The 17,274-nt window shown below is 38.5% G+C and overlaps 1 protein-coding gene across 3 annotated transcripts in view; it reads right to left on the bottom strand.

Annotated features, from left to right (window-relative positions):
• astn1 (astrotactin 1) overlaps positions 1 to 16,769 on the bottom strand; it is a 263,789-nt gene extending 247,020 nt beyond the window's left edge. For all 3 annotated transcript variants that reach the window (XM_053504192.1, XM_053504985.1, XM_053505503.1), the window contains exon 1: positions 16,306 to 16,769. In XM_053504192.1, the coding sequence (XP_053360167.1) occupies positions 16,306 to 16,600 (295 nt within the window). In that variant the 5' untranslated portion in view covers positions 16,601 to 16,769. The remainder of the gene's footprint in view (positions 1 to 16,305) is intronic.
• Between the last annotated feature and the right edge of the window lie 505 nt (positions 16,770 to 17,274).

The following is a 17,274-nucleotide window of genomic DNA, read 5'->3' as shown; positions in this document are numbered from 1 at the left end:
CATTCTGACAATATGTTTCTGATTGGCTATAATGCGCATGTGTCTAACCATTACTGTATATCTTCTTCAGTTGTTGCGTTTATCATCCCATGCATTATATACTATTATTATTAGTAATATTATTATTACATTATATTATTTGTATCAGCATATGGTGAATGTCTCACACACACAATTAAACAAAAATACATACTATTGTACCACTGGTACACTACAGACCCAGGCATGTACAGTGCTAATTGGGATATAACTTACTGTATTGGGTAATTAAACCTGATGCATTGATCCTAGCTGTTTGTAGCTCAGAGACTCTGAGAACAGATGGAAAGCCACAGAGAAGTATACTAGAAGTATGTTAAGACTGAGCAATAAATCCTTAGACAACAATAAAAACAATACTGTAAACCATGTATTTAATTTCAAGCTAAAATAACAAACTCTGTGTCGTTTAACTTATGATAATAAAATAATAACGACGTAAACTAATGCATGCAGTGATGTACTGTAGCTGACACTGAGTGTCCAAAAAACGCTGGTGCTAGTTATATATATTTTTTTCATTATTGCTTGTTCATCAGCTCAATTTTATCTATTTACTTTTCTAAAAATGAGAAAACGGCAAGATGGTGTTGTTACAAGATGGTTGAAAATCCTGTGTAGACAACAATTTTTTTTATATGTGCAATAAATATTTTTCCCCATAAAAGATTAACTAAAAGATTATACAAGATGATGGCGGCATGGTGGCTTAGTGCACCTCCAGGGTCTGGGTTCGATTCCTGCCTTGAGGCCTGTGTGTATGGAATTGACATGTTCTCCCAACGCTAGGCTGGTCTCCTCCAGCGTTTCCAAATTGCCTGTAATGTGTGAGTGTTTGCATGTGTGTACCCTGCAATGGATTGGCACCTTGACCAGGGTGTGCCCCACCTCATATCCCAAGTCTCTTGGGATAGTCTCCAGGCGTCTCAAATCGCAGGATAAAGCGGTCCAGACCATGAGTGAGCTAGCTTTTATTTAAATTGTGGTCCAAAACAATTTTGCTCAGTAAATTAGCATTAGTACCTGGGCTGTAGGGCTGCATGACAAATCCTGCAATTGTGATTTTAACTGTAATATATAACTATTAAACATAGCATTTGCATTTGTATTAGCTAACAGCAAATAACAGGCCAAATGATCTCATTTAGAGGATGTGTGCCAATATTTATTTATCAGCTCAAGAGTATGTAACACCCACTGGGCACTACTTCCAAGTGAGCACTACTGCCCATCTCGCATAATGATGAACTTCATCGAACCAGAAACCACAATATAAATGACAAATTGTAAATACTTACATAAAAACTTTTAAAAAATAAAATCATTTAAATAGCAATTACTTGAACCTAATGTCCATTGCACTCTGGTGAGAATAGCCACATGCTATTTATACCCAGGCCACCTCCCCAAAAAATACTGTTAGGTTTAGGGGAGATTCTAAGTGGCATGCGTGTATACAGACGATGTAGTAATAAACTGAAACTTAAAGATGAATGGAGTCTTCACCTCATCAAATCAAAACACGTAACAGTCAAAGTTAATGTAAATGGATGCAAATAGGATTGGGATGTGATTATACAACACCTGTGTGTAAATAGCATGGTTGGCTACAAACTTCTAAATATTTACATTTCGGTTTTAAAGTTTAATGAATTAAAATTCATTCTTAGTTCCTTAATTGGACTTTTTTTTAAACAACAATTATTTGTAGATTGATCATTCGTACACCTCTCTGCATGGGTGCATGCTTACGGCAATTTTAACGCTCAGTATACAGTACTATACTTCACGGAGCCTGGTGTACTATATAATAATAGCTGGGTTTAATGGGTTTTGCATGTACATTTGCCTGCGTCTGTGGGCTGTGGCTCTAATATGCAAATAATACTTTGAAAATTTTGAATGGTAATTTTCCCTGGAAAGGCCGTCGCTAAATGCATGTAAATGAACAGCAGGAGAACATTTATAAATCACAGGAGTGTTTCAGAGTTTCTGCTTCAACCTGACCTTGAGAGCGGACCTTCACTCGTGTGCCATGTTTTCTCTTATAGGCCATCTTTCTGCCTTTTTTGGAATTACTCATGCCTTACCCGGCTATTTGGTTTGACCGGGTGGCTGCTGCAAAAATCTAGGGCAAACACTGACACCTCGTATTCCATAACAGCTATAAAAAGATTTTTGAAAGTTATATAAGTAAAATACAAAAATATATTCTAAGGCTCCACCATGCAGACTATTTTATTGAACGGTCATGTTAGTATGTCAGTGTGTGTATATATATATATATATATATATATATACTGTATAAACAAATAGTTCACAGCAATTAAATTGCCCTCACGGTCTATACAGTTTATATACTGTGGAGGCCATTTAATTGCAGTGAAAATGTGTCATGTTGAAGAAACCAGTTTAAGGTTTTAGCTTTGTGAATGGACACGGTCAGGAACAATGCTCAGGTAGGCCGTGCATTTAGACAATTCTCAATTGGTATTGTGACAAGAAATGTACCAGGATGGAGCCATGCTTTCACATTTACTGACCCTACCATCTGAATGTTGCAAAAGAAATCAAGAGTTTTTCCAACCTCCAATTGTCTAATTGTTTTTGTGAGCCCGTGCTACGTATAGCTCATATTCCTGTCTTTAGCCGACAAGACTGACAGCCGGAGTCGTCTTCTGCTGCTGTAGACCATACGCGTAAAGTTTAATGTGTTGTCCATTCAGAGATAGGTTTTAGCATACTCCGGTTGTAATAAGATTTTATTTGAGTAACTGTATAGTTGCCTTTTTATCATCTTGACCCGTCTATTCTCCTCTGACCTTTGGCATCAGCATGGCATTGTCACCCAGACAACTGCGACTCACTGGATATTTTCTCTTTTTCAAACCATTCTCTATAAATCCTAGAGATTGCTAAGAGTGAAAATCCCAGGAGATCAGCAGTTTCAGAAATTCTTACACTTTAACACATCATCCTGTCCAGGTTTACATGGTTAAATGCATTGAGCTTCTCCCATGTGATTGGCTGGTCAGAAATACATTGTTTAGGTGTACCTAATGACCTAATGGAGTGGCTGGTAAATGTATGTGTATGTGTATGTGGGTATTCCTTAAAATAAACAGGTCTTTATTTATAACTGTCTAATTAAGTTATTCCCACCGAAATTCCTCACAAATTTATTCCACCCACCACCATTATAATGTGCTGCTCTAATGCATCCTGGGCAGAGAGAATATTTAAGTGCTCACAGTCCATTCAGTCCACATAATTGACTAAGTCAATTAGAAAACCTCATGGATTTTTATAGTTGACACGTCTCATCAACAAAAAAAACAACAAGATACAAGGTAGAAGCGCATATTGTAATGCAGTTTTGGGTACAGTGTGAGCCCAAACCCACAGGGACCAGTGCTGGGCCTGTTTGGGTTGTTTCTTTTCATGATCTTTTGTGATATGGAGGTCGGTTTTTAGCTGATAAATGGGTAAGTCCAGTTCGATGTACACAATGAAGACATGGAAAGATTTTAGATTTATGGATATACAATACAATCTTACACTACTGTACCATAATGTGCAGGAAGATTTAATCTGATTATGTTATCAGATATTTCAACCATAATGCAACACAAACATAAAGTACGTTTTACAAAATGAGACATAACCCAACTGACATATGAACCTGGAATAATTTGCGCATGTGTTTTAAACTCTCTAATATTACCGGTAAATGTCTGGAGGCCCCGCCCTCTTCCCTGTCAAAGTGCTTGAAAAGTTACTTGAGTTCATTAATGTGAAAGCAGCTTGATTCACCAGGGCTGGCTCGGTAAATTCAGTAAAATAGATGACAAATGCCCTAGAGTAATTTTTCATTTTAATTAGATATTGTAACTGAAACGTGATACTTATGTTTAATTTATTAAATTGTGCAGATTTGGTCAAACTAATTATCGTCCGTTCCAGCCATTCTCTGAGGTTATCTAGAGATGTGCAAATTTTACTCTTTAAGACAATTTAATTGTTTAAAAAGATGTAGAATTTGTGGGCGTTATGTCACGTGCAGCAAGATGCAAGCTTATGCATGCTGTGTGGCTCGGCAGTGATCTCTGGATTGTGTGAAAATGTTGATTAGTACTGTAGGTGCTGCAAGTTGAGAAGAATTCAAAGAAGTTCAGAAGAAGTTCTGAAGAATATATGAAAGGCAATATGGCTGTAGAGCAGATGGGACACATGTCCACATCAGCTATAAACAATATAATAATTCAGTTTAACTCCTGACAGTACATTCCTTATCCAAAAAGGCAGTAATCCATGGAAGTTACATAATTTAAAGTCAATCCAGTGGACGTTTCCATAAATTAACTGTATACTGTATTTACACAAACTCAGGGGCATAAGTAAGTTTTTTCAAAATTCCAAAAATATCATGAAATCTCTTATGCAAATGTTACTATAAACAATTTATGTTTATATTCAGCTTAATAAATTAATCCATATATATTCTTTTATGTTTTGCACATTGATCTTCTTGATATAGCATAGTGTGGTATAATCATTTACTGAGTGAACCTTTGCATGCTAGTGGCAGATAATTGATATTCGTTATAAAATAAAGTTACAAATCAGTTGCATACAAACCTTTTTTTTTTTAATGGAGTCAAATGAAGTTTGCAGTTACTGTGGGCAACATACTTTGAAAAGTCTATGCAATAAAAGTTCCAAAGTACAAAAAGGTATTTAATCAGAAGCCTGTGCAAACACGTTGCCTTAAAGCTAAACATAATGGGCCTCATTACACTATTAAGCTAGTGTTATCAAGCTGCTTCCATTATGGAATAATAATGTTGATCGTGGCAGTCTATTTCCCTTACTGACATTTAAAGTTACACAGCACATGCACAAGAACTACAAGCATCACAAAGCCATATCGACATATTGTAGAAAATGCAAAAAAATAAAATAAATAAAAAAAATGCATCCGTAGGCATAATCCCAGCCCCTGAAAGCTTGTTCCACATCAGGGTTTATGCAGCTACGTTTCATTAGCAAAAGGCAGAATACATTTGGTGACTAGCTTATGAGGGCATTCACATGGGATTTGCAAGAAAAATAACATTTTCGATCTTTTATCAAATGCGGGGGAATTTAAAGCACCCGCAATAAGAATATGTAAAACGCGCAAGTCAGCAGGGACACGACGCTGCTGTGAAGCCCACCACTGCAGCCAGCATTGCATCTGCATCTAATTTTCTACACATATTGCACTTCTCTCGAGACGGAATGCATAACGTCATTTCTCTTCTAGGCCTCATCTAAGCACCGGCTCCTGTTGCTATGGTAACTGCTGACTGCCACACAGCCTCTCTTTGTGATTCTTTCACTACTCCAACGCCGCAGTTCCGTAAACCTAACCTAGTGATCCTGAACGCCAAGAAAGAGAAAAAGGGAGAACAACGATAGATCCACCCCATTAAGCTCATGGTTTGACAACTTGTTTCGTGACAAAAATTAAACAGCTGTAAAAAAAATAAAAAATAGACAACAACTGTATGTATGCATAAAATATACAGGAAGCCGTGTTTCAGCACGAGTAATGTTCCCTAGAGCCTTTGTTGGAAAAGTGGATTAAAAATCTGCTGGTTGTATAAAACTCAGGTGATGACGTAATAAACCATGATGAAGCCTCTAACCTGGGTTTGAACATGTTTGATATTTAATGACTGCATGTGTGTGTGTGTATTTGTGAGAAGGAGAGACAGAGAGAGAAAATTGCTGAACCAATTACACTAATGTGTACCTAATTAAAAAGAGCTTGTTCACATTCTTGTGGCTGCTCAGTAAACTGCATTAATAATAGCAGAACATGGCTACAACGAAGCAGAAGAGGAAGTGCAAACACCTGGGGCAATAAAACAACCAAAACAAGCATGGCTGTATGATTTAGCATTTGGTCTTTCTTAGCCATTAAAAATCCATTGCACACTATATAAATGAAAAAGTGAGATTCCAAACCGAGGCATGTTTCCATGTGTGCATTACTGCTGCTGTGAGTAACACAACATTACACAGGAATTCTACAATGCTTTCCACATTCATGTCTCAGAGTAACGTCTGCATCTACAGTCTTTCTGCACCAGTGATAGAGTAAATAATGATAGAGTAAATGTCTGGCACTGGGACGATAGCAGCGAATCCTTCGGGTACTGTGGGTTGTGGGGTGGGGCCTCCATGGATCGGACTTGTTTGTGCGGTACATCCCGTGAATGCTTGATCAGAGTGAGATCGGGGGAATTTGGAGGCCGGATCAACAACCTTGAACTCTTTGCCTGGTAAGCTTCATATGCAGTAGGCTGTGACGCACTGAGTACATTTGCTTTTCCTTGCAATCAGAAGAGACAGGCTAGCCTTTGGTGCCCACAGGTGCAGATAAACCTTGAATACTCGGTTTACAACATGACTATTTAAAAAAATTAATTGACCCACAAAAAAATATGCGAGACTGTAACTGGCATTCAGTTCAGCTCGTTCACTCGTATGCCAAAATGGTTCATAAGCTGAGGCAAATTGTTTGAAAAATTTCTTAAAGCGAAAAATTCATCAGGCAGGGTGTTCGTATGCCGAACGCAAACTTCGGAATGTGCGTTAGCTAGCGTAATAGAGGCTAATGTTAGCTAGCTTAACAGAACTGCCGTAAGCCTAAGAGCCTCTTTATGTCATTACTAATTTTTTTATCCGTCAATCATTTTCACGTTTAGAAAAGTATCCCGCCTTACAGTGAGACTCACTTCAACAGGTTCTTGTGTTTCAAGGGTGACCTTCTGTTTAAGAGCGTTTTTAAGAACAATATGAAAGTCTCAGTAACCAGGGCAACAATGACTGACATGCAATCTCACACAATGCCTATCAATCTCTTCCTCATTTCACTGAGTCTAAGCTTTTTCCTGCTATTTTTTGTAAAACAATGATACACCCGTGCAGAGTTGGTGTATGTAAAAAACGCATACAAAAAATCGCATTGTTTCTCAACACAAAACCAAAGCCTTAATATAAAGGCCAGCAACCCTAATTACAGCTTTTGATATGCACTTGGGTCTTTTAATTTCTTATTTTTATACTGGGAAATGCCAGCAATAGCTAACTTAACAGACTATTGAATCTTCACTGCTTGATGGTTAACAATAATTTCATGGTGAACTCTAAATCATGGAACAAACTGCTAGTGTTTAGAGACTTTGTACATACTGGACGGCACTACGTGATGATGTAGCTAGGTCAGGAATGATTAACCAAAGATGCAATGATCACGTCGGGGGCCAGGGGTGTTAAGGCCAATAGTCATTATTCTTTGCAGAATATAGCCGAGCACTTTCTCTGAAGAGGAAGAAGCTCTCAACTCTTCTAAAATGCACGTTATATATACGTTTACATGACACTTCTTCCACATCCTGCTCCCACCAACACAATACTCCCATGCATGTATGTTCTGTTTCGAAGAGTACCATGCTCCAATACACACTGTATGTTTACTGTTTCCCACAAGACACATTGATCCCATACACTTTCATCCTATGGCTAAAGGAAACTTAATTGGACAGCTTGTCCATGCGCTCCCATCCTACAGCAGGTTGCATCTGCTCTGTAGGGTCTCACTGAGGCCTTCATGGCATAACACACAGTTTTAAGTCAGCAGTCCCTTTATTGTTTATACAATGTTACATTTTGCACTATATTGTTCCCTACATATATAATTGCAGATTAAACCTTAGCCGTTTAAGTCGTGATTAATATTTTGTGGTTAAATTACTGCATGTAAAGTGTTGCATTTTGTGCTTTTAAAACGTAAGTGTTATGGCTTTTCTCTGCAATAACATCGAGAGAAGATGACCCACCTTTGTCTACACGTTTGCTTTCAGCCTTTTCTCTAAATCACCATCTCTCCATAGCTTGTTTTCTGCAGCCTTGATGTTATTCCTTCAAGTGGGTCCGCAATTTTGTGACTATTGAAATTGACTGTTGGGTCGAACGCTCAGGCTTCATCCAATGGCTATCTGGGCAAGTCTGATGATTTTCTTTAGCCACATCTGCAAGGTTGTATACTGAATTTTACAACAATACAGCTTGCACCAGGACAATACGGCTCCGGTCAGATTAAAAGCCGGAAGTGACTCAATCTTTTTTTTTTTTTGTCTAATGTGACATTTTTAGAGCTGTCAGGATGCACAAATCAATTTTTTTTCATATAGGATCAAATCAAAATCCAAATTTTATCTTTCACACACATAGTCATATCCAGGATGATATGAGGTGATGACCACAGTTGACCTAAAATAAGGGTTTTTTAATAAGATCTGAGTCACTCTTATATGTGATCCTAGATTGGATACATATCTAAGAAGTGGTCAGACAACCTAAATAAAACAGGTACGCCGTAATTCAAGTGGCTTTTTGCTTGGGGCTCTGAATGACGTCAGTCAGCACGTAGCAGTGCTAGAAATAGCTGCTAAACAAGCTTAAGCGAGGTGTCTAAGCTTTCTTCCTTTTTCTGGACCTCAACAAATACAGCTTATTAACTAACTGCTTGCCATCCTTTAAAGCAGAATCCCAAGCATATTTTTGCTAAAATCACATCCATGATTTAAAAGGAATGAGTGCTTGAGGTGCATGAGTGCACAAGGTGTTTAAAACCAGATGGCAAAAGCATGTGGTCATGCTTCCCATTTCCGAGGACAGACACGTCCACAGTAGAGTCGGACAAAATGCACTTGTCATTATGAATGTGAAACTTTATGACATGCAAATCTGATCTGAGTTCCACAAAGAGATACACACTTTGGTGCTTGGTTTCCTACACAGTCCGTGTTCTAGTTCACATTGCATTAAGCATTCTAGCATTCCTATGCCATAATCAACATGTAAAGAGTGAACAAGTAACGTGACAATAGACCAAAAGACCAACACATTAAACAAATCCTCCCAAGCGCACAGTGACCCTCAAAAGTTACCATTTCAATTATATTACATTTTTATTATTAACCTAAAAAATATTTAAAGTGTTTAAACAATACATACTAAGGCCAAGTGGTACTGAAAAATGCAGTCCCATCCCAGCAATACTATAAATGCACTGATGATCCTTTTGAGATGCTGGGTATCTAATTATAAACATGCATTTTTCATACATTCCAATATCAGTGAATGTGCTTGTATCAGACTGTATATGGGTCCCTTGTGTAGATTTTCATTAAAAACTTGATGGTATAGCGCCTCCTCAATTTCCATTCAATCTCAGGCGTATTCTATGTAACATCAGGCTCGGTTTTCAATTGTAACAACAAATCAGGTCTATCAGCTCAGTGTATGTGGGTGGTTATATGACTTTTATATGATTTTCACGGTATCTGCTTCAAAATTAACATCATATCAGAAAGCTGCAGCACAATAGAAATTCAATTTGCCATCTTGAAGCACCAGAGCTTAGGATGCTGTCTGTGTCGGAGTTTCTGTGTATCTTCTCCCCAGGTCAATGTGGGTTTAGTCTAGATCCCTCAGCTTCCACCCACCACATAATAACATGGCAGTGGGGGATAAGCTGCCCTAAATCGCCCCTAGGTTTGAAGGAGTGTACATGGTTCCTTTGGTGGACCTCATACCCAGCGCTCCTTGAGTTCACCTCCACCATGACCCTGACCAAGACAGAAGGTGTCACTAAAGTCTAGAGACAGGGGGAAAATCAACTCAGTTACATATCATAATTTTTTTATGTGTGACAAAAAACTTTAAAAACCTTTTTTTAATATATATATGTTTGCATTTGCAGTAGTAAAATGTTGCAGTGCCTCTATCACCCTACAGGTGGTGCACTCTTAACTATTCACACATTGACAGGAAGCACAGAATCCTTTGTAGGCGGAGCAAATTATTTGCAAAGTTTGTTTAGAATTGTAAGTAAACTTAAAAAAAATTGTATGTTGAATCTGGAAAATTGTACTGTATAATCATGATACAGATTTATGATAATATTATATAAGGTGGTCCCTGGTGGTTCCCATCCCCACTAAAGACAAATTAACTTTATAAATAATTTTGAGGACCTTTTACAAACACCGCCCCTTATCATCATTGAACCTAGCTGAGATAAAATATAACGTAAGAACTGTAATGAAATAAAAATGTAAGTCGCTCTGGATAAAGGCATCTGCCAAAATGCCGAAATGTAAATGTAATATGTAGTTGTTGTGAACACGTCTCTCAACTACAAATAGTACAATTTTCCTACTATTTTGGCATACAGATATTTAAAAAGTATCTATTTGTCATCCATTCCAAGCCAGCCACAAACACTGCAAGAAAAGAAATGATGGATAAAGCTGTAACACACTGCCTGTGAATTTTTTCCAAGACAAGCTCACCACAGCAACTTCGCAACATCATCCCACAGCAGCGACAACACAAGGAACACACGCACTGCTGTCCCCAGACTCCTGGGTGTATTTGTCTGTTTCTCCCCTTTTCAGCAAGAGTAAGTAGAAGCTACTACCGTTCTATATTTCCTGTTTGGGACCTGTTCAGACAGCTCTTCCTTGCTGCATCTCAACATGACAACCTTGTCACAGCCAAGTGAAACCAACCGCCAGACCCAACACAGCTGTCACCACCTTTGTCACCAGGAGAGCAGTGCTAGCAAGCACATTCCAAACTTCTACAAACCTTAGGCTACACGTATATGACAGTATACACTCCACTGGTAATTCTTGTTAGTAGCACTGTACGCAGGGACAAGCTGTGCAGGGGGAAATCTCACTACCATCTGTACTTACCAATCCCATACATGAGAGCAGACAATATTATCAGCACGCTCTTACACCCGGTGTATGGTCTTCTTTCTACTATGAGGTACTAGATAGTTAAAAATCAACGCAAGTCTGATACTGAGTACTGCTTATCAGAGCGATACTGCCCTTACATGCTGGAACATTATCAGATCAGATGTGACATTTTTCAAAGTAATCTCCAGACATTTTTTTTATGATGTAAACCTGTGATGTTCAAGACACAACTTGTCTGAACTTGTCATTTTTGTTATGTTTGGCAAAGCTGAAAAAAATATATTAAGAGACTGTATCCAGCTTGTATCCAGCAGCTGGGGGAAAAAGGGGGAATGAGATCAGAGGATACATACTACAGAGTCAGACAGAAATTCTGGCATGATTATATTGCGTCAATCAGTTTTGGTTGCGGCCATAATCATGTCAATGTTATTCAGCCTAATTACTAGTGATGGGATTCACCCAATACGATATGAGGTGCAGATTCAATTTGTACTGCAATTCAATAAGTTAAATACAATGGTAGGAATTCAAACCGTTCTTTATTCAAGAGTTCTTAAGGCGAAAATTTGTACTGCAAACCATTTTCCCGTGGGAAATAATGTTTCCAAAAGTATAATCATATTTTTTATATAAGAAATATGGAAATGAAGAAATAGAAATTAAGTAATAGATAAAATAAATAGATATTAAACCTCACACAACCTTATTTTATGATTTGTCTTGGCACCGGCTGCTTTAAAAACAAAGCGGAAAGTGGCTCTCTTTTCTTCTTGCTGCTGGTCATGATAACATTCTTGGAACCCATGGTGCTGTCATCACTAAATCTTGTATAAAATGGCCAAAAACACACACACACAGAAAGATATGTAAACTCCCTTCACTTAGGATTCATTCATGTGGGAAATTGACACAAATATGACACAAATAAATTTTGAACAGTTCCTGGACGTGCACACAACTCGTGCAACATCGGCACAAACCCGCGCTCAAGTCGACTCAGTTTAGTTGTTCAAAAGGCAAAAAATGCTTTGCATGCTCAAGCAAACTTTTTGCAAAATTCCAGTTCCCAAGGTGAAAATTCGTAAGGTTGGGCGCTTGTATACAACTGTACATTTAAAAAAAAACTTGTAGGATGTTGTGCTGTGTGAATAGTTTAAAGTGCACCACCTATATGATTATAGAGGAACAGTAACATTTTACCACTTTAAATGCATACAAATCAAATGTAAAAACATATTTAAAAAAATATATTTGGAAATCAGATTGGCGATATTAGAATGCAAACAAAAAAAGTATCGCAATGTATAACTAAATAGATTTTTTCCCCACATCTCTATTATTTATTGTAAGGAAGTCTGAGTTTCGGCCTGGTCGCCCAAACCTGGTGGTTGTACTTTGACAGGTGTTTGCGCTTGACCTCACTGTGGAAAAATTAATAACTTCACACTTAATGACCTCAAGCAGGGCTCCTCCCTAGACAGCCCATAGCTGCTGCTATCTCACTGTGTCTCCATCCAGTTATGTCTGCTATAGGGGTGGAGTAAGGAGATGTCTAGAGGACTTTATGCCTTGGCTGATGCAACCCAGTGTAGGAACAACCGGCCCACAATGTTTATGTGAGTCTGCCTCTGTAACTTTTACTTTGTACATACACAAATAATAAATCACTCGCTGTTTACTGTTTGTTTAGTTATTCCTTGTGTCGTAAATTTTTTTTCATTTTAAACAACTGTTTGAAGAAACTGTTACACACAATTACAGGTGAGTTTCTGCTAAAAGTAACACTGCAGTTGTGTTGCCAGATACACTTACGCCAGTAATTATAAAGTCTTTAACCTACTGTACTAGTGAATAATACAAGCACAAGCTGAAGCATTATAGAAAACCTAGTATAACGGCTCTCACTCTAAATATAATACGTAATATACGTAAAATGATGTAATATCAGTCGTGTTCAGCATCCTTTTTACCCTGAAAAGGGTCTCAGTCAATCCGGAGACTACCTTGGAAACACAAACTTTGGAAAGACATTTTTTGAATGAATCTTGAGGAATGTTTCAAACAGTTTCTTAAGTAAAATAAGCATGGCATCAGTTTTCCAAGTGCACTGGCTCTTCCAGTTCTTTCTATACTGTAACTTAAAAGCACACTTCATTTTTTTTAGTTTCTCTTGTTAAGACCTATTTAGTGTTTTGTAATGCAACTTCATTTATTTGTCAACATGAAAGCTCAAACTGCAAGACATGATTGTGTCTGTGCGATGTTCAGGATCTGTTGTGAATTATTATCAATTTTACTTTTATGACTGTATAATCAACAATTACTTGCATACGTTAAGTACTGTACAAATGTATTTCCTTGAGAGTGCATGTGACTGCTAAAGAGATTTTCAAAGACATGGCAAACACCATTAAGACAGGAGCCATAAATACTGTAGCCATGTGTGCTAATCATATCTTGTTCTTGTCTTTGAAGCAGAACTCCTTGTAGCAGTAGCTTTCCACTCAGTATGTGGGTATATTTATTACTAATGGGAAGCTGAGTTTTATGTTCTTCATGCAATTAAATGTGTAAGTTTGATGCTATAAAAACTCTTGAAACCTGAGACATAGTCGGACATGCTCTTGGGAAATACGTTATAACTAAGGGTAGATTTCCGAGCCTGTGATATTAAGCTAAATAATAAATTAATTTAAAGAAACTCTCGCTTGAGCAATTGGAGTCTGTGTAATGTATGGTAGAGAAAGACTCCACTGAAAGTCTTATTTCACGACTGATCAGTCTGAAAGAGGACAAAAGGGTGAGGAATACATGACTTGAATTATCACCCATCAGCTCCATGCACTCATGTTAGGAGCATCATACAGTAGCAGCACGATCAAGTCAGACAGAAATACCAAAGTGAAATATCAGCACCATGGACAGTGGCCAACTCACTCTTCAATCCACATGCTGCCCAAGCCCACTCACTTCTGCACTTCAATTACAGTCAACAGCAACTTTCTTCACAATGTGCTCTTAAAACCCTTCCAAGTGAATTAAGACAAGGCCCTGACTGATGTTTTATGGGCACTGGGTGTAATAAGTGGTATGATTTCTAAATCAAGGAAATTTCGCCACTTACTGCTATTAAGCAAAAGGTCACAATTAGTTGATAGGGGGGTAATTATCAGAACAAAGACGAATGAGTGATGATTGACATGGTAAAGTGCAAAATTTTAATTTTTTAACACCATGTTTTATACTGGTATCACTGGAGCAAATAAAACAACAACAACAAAAAACTTATTTAAAAGCACAGATATAGACAGATCAGCATTATGGTTTGTAAAAAATCTTATATGTTGTGTGTGTATACATATACACACACAGGAGGCGTGTTCAAGTCAAACTGGTGAAATTTTTGGGGAATGAAGGCGTAAAACTGATCAACATTTACAGAAGACTTTAAGCGGAGTATGGTGATGAGACCCCTGGCCACAGTAACACATTTAAATGGTGCAAATGTTTAAAACAAGGCCGCATATCCGTGAGTGAAAGTTCCAGTCAAGGTAGCTTAAATACGAGTGCAGTCGTTCCTGTGAACATTCAGCAAGTAGAATGCCTGAATATTAAAAATCAATCATGTCTGTACAATCATTTACGAACACTATTTGGACATTACAAGAACCTGGCTGTTCTTGTGGTATACAGTAGTCACATCCCCTAAACATAGCCATTTCCACATGTTTGGGCCATTAAAGAAGAACTTTCTACTTTTAAAGGTATCCAAGCGCTAATGAAACACTGGGATAAGGTCATTAGTGTAGCAGAGGATTATACAGAGAAATAAAGACATTTTTACTCCTGTAACTCACAGTTTGATGTGAATGCTCCCTGTGTATATATAAAACAACATCAGTAAGTGTGTGTTTATACATCAGAACATTGTTGTTAGCCTTTCGGCTGCTCCTGTCTATGGGTCGCCTCAGCGGACTATCCGATCCGCACACAACTTGGCACAGTTTTACGCCGGATGCCCTTCCTGACGCAACACTCCCATTTTATCTGGGCTTAAAACCAGCACTGCAAATTGTTTGTTTATTTGCTTGCTTGTTTTAACTTTACTTTTGCTGTAATAAGGAAACACCCTCACCTGCAGAGTGCTAAATCGTAATAAGTAAAAAACACACTGTTATGAATAAGAGTGCATGAGCACCGCAGTTTCTGTTCATACGTGCAGATACATGCATGTCTGTTTGTTTGTTTGGTTGGTTGTTTATTGTTTTGCTTAAATTCAGCCAAAACATGGTATTGGTGCTAAAAAGTGTCTCACCTAAGTTAGAAAAAGTAAATTTTGAGATAGAATCATATAGCAACATTTTTCATAATACTTCTGATCCGTGGTTAGTTTTTTGTAAATATTTTAATTAAAATTTGGTAAATACTATTTGCTCTTTTACGTATGTAGTGTCCTTAACTTTTTCATATTTCATTCATATGAAACTTAGATTTAGATCTCACAAAACACATAAACCTGAAAGTTCAAAATCGTTAAGATATTGCAACATGACTTTGACATGGTTACGGACACTACAGATTTTTTGGGGTAAAAAATACTTAAGTTTGCAAGGAATGCTTTCACTTAAGCAACATTTTTTTTACATGCCATATGATTATAGAAGCTTATACCAATTTTAGTACCAATACTTACAAAGAAATATGAATAATTTGCATTTTAAATTTTAATTGTTCAATTGAAATGGGGCACTAGCACTGTGTGTGCACTAGCACTAGCATTGTGTGTGCACTAGCACTACCCATATTTGTTAGTTTGTTTGCAATGTATTATTTTACTACTGTATACTGTAACAATGAAACACCCTCACCTGCATTCAGGTGTGAAATCCTAATAAGTAGAGAACACACTGTTACCAATAAGTGTGTATGAGCACTGAAAGTTGTGTTCAACAAACGCACGTTTGTTTGTTTATTTGTTTGTTTCTTTGCATTGTTTTCTTTTACCATGCTGTAATAATGAAACACCTTTACCTGCAGCGTGTGGAATCTTAATAAGCAGAAAAACACATTGTTATGAATAAGTGTGTACTGTATGAGCACTGCAGTTTGTGTTCAAAAACACATTGTTTGTTTGTTTTTGCAAAGTAAATAACAGCACAGGGTAAAGTCAGGGCTGAGAACCTGAGCACACTGACAAGTCTGTGTTAGATTAACGCACTTTACATATTAACACACGCAGTGTTGACAGTAGTAGGTGTGTGTGTGTGTGTGTGTGTGAGCCAGGCCTGAGGGTGAGATGCTACTGTTATTTAGCTACAACCTGGCTTCATCTAGAAAACAAAACACATCAAAGGCCTGATTGTAATTCTGTATCCAGGGAGGAAAAGATCAATCAGTTAAAGAAAAAAAAAAAGAACATCAACAACAACAAAGTTACCGAGAACAAAGAAGGGCAGCTCGGTGTTTTCCAGGTCGTCCACTACGGCGACGTCTCCGGGGAAGTCGTTGCGCACGGAGAACAGCAGCTTGGGCTCGGAGGCCGACGGGCTGTGCATGATGCTCAGGTCGTTCTCGCGGAGGAACGGCAGCGCCGACACCGTCACGCTTTTCGTCTTGCACTCGGCGTCCTGCGACGGGTCGTCGTCGGCGTTCAGCGCGCGCGAAGGCGAGCAAAGAGCCGAGAGGAAGAGGACGGCGGCGAGAGCACGCGAGCGCGGAGCCATTTTTACCATCACGGGAGGAGAAAGCGAGAGAGCGCGCGCGCGAGAGAGAGAGAGAGCGCGAGAGAGAGAGAGAGCGCGCGCGCTGGGCTTCCGCACTCCACTCCGAACCGAGATTAAATTAAACACGGATCTGAACGAGGTCTTCAGTCGTAGTCGAGATTAAACTCGGAGACAGACAGAGAGAAAGAGAGAGAGATGAGAGAGATGCTGGAATACCGGAGCAGCATCAGCCTCCTCTCTCACACACACATACACAAACAGGCACACACACACACACACACCCGGTTAGTCAGTCAGTCTCTCCACGCGCAGCCATTTGAACGCGCTTGAGTCGATGCAGTGAGGACGCAGAGGATGTGCCTGAGCAAAATAGGCCTGCTTGCACCACTATTTCACCTTAATGAGCAATGCATTAATTACAGTCTGCAGTCCTGTACAAAGTGCATTTATCTAAAATTAATTTAATAAATGTTTAATAGATGGATTGTCGCATCTAAATCTCCCCTGTTTGTGATGCCCAAGGATATGATGGACTGCTGGACTATAGACTTATATGTACTGTACTGTCGCCTCGCACCTCCAGGGTCAACGTTTAATACCCACCTCTGGGTGTGTGTGCATGGAGTTTGCATCTTCCTCCCGTGCTTGGTGGGTTTCCTTCGCATACTCCGGTTTCCTCCTAC

This window comes from Clarias gariepinus, chromosome 1 (genome assembly GCF_024256425.1).
Source record: "Clarias gariepinus isolate MV-2021 ecotype Netherlands chromosome 1, CGAR_prim_01v2, whole genome shotgun sequence".
NCBI lineage: Eukaryota > Metazoa > Chordata > Actinopteri > Siluriformes > Clariidae > Clarias > Clarias gariepinus.
This window is presented reverse-complemented; position numbering and strand designations above follow the sequence as displayed.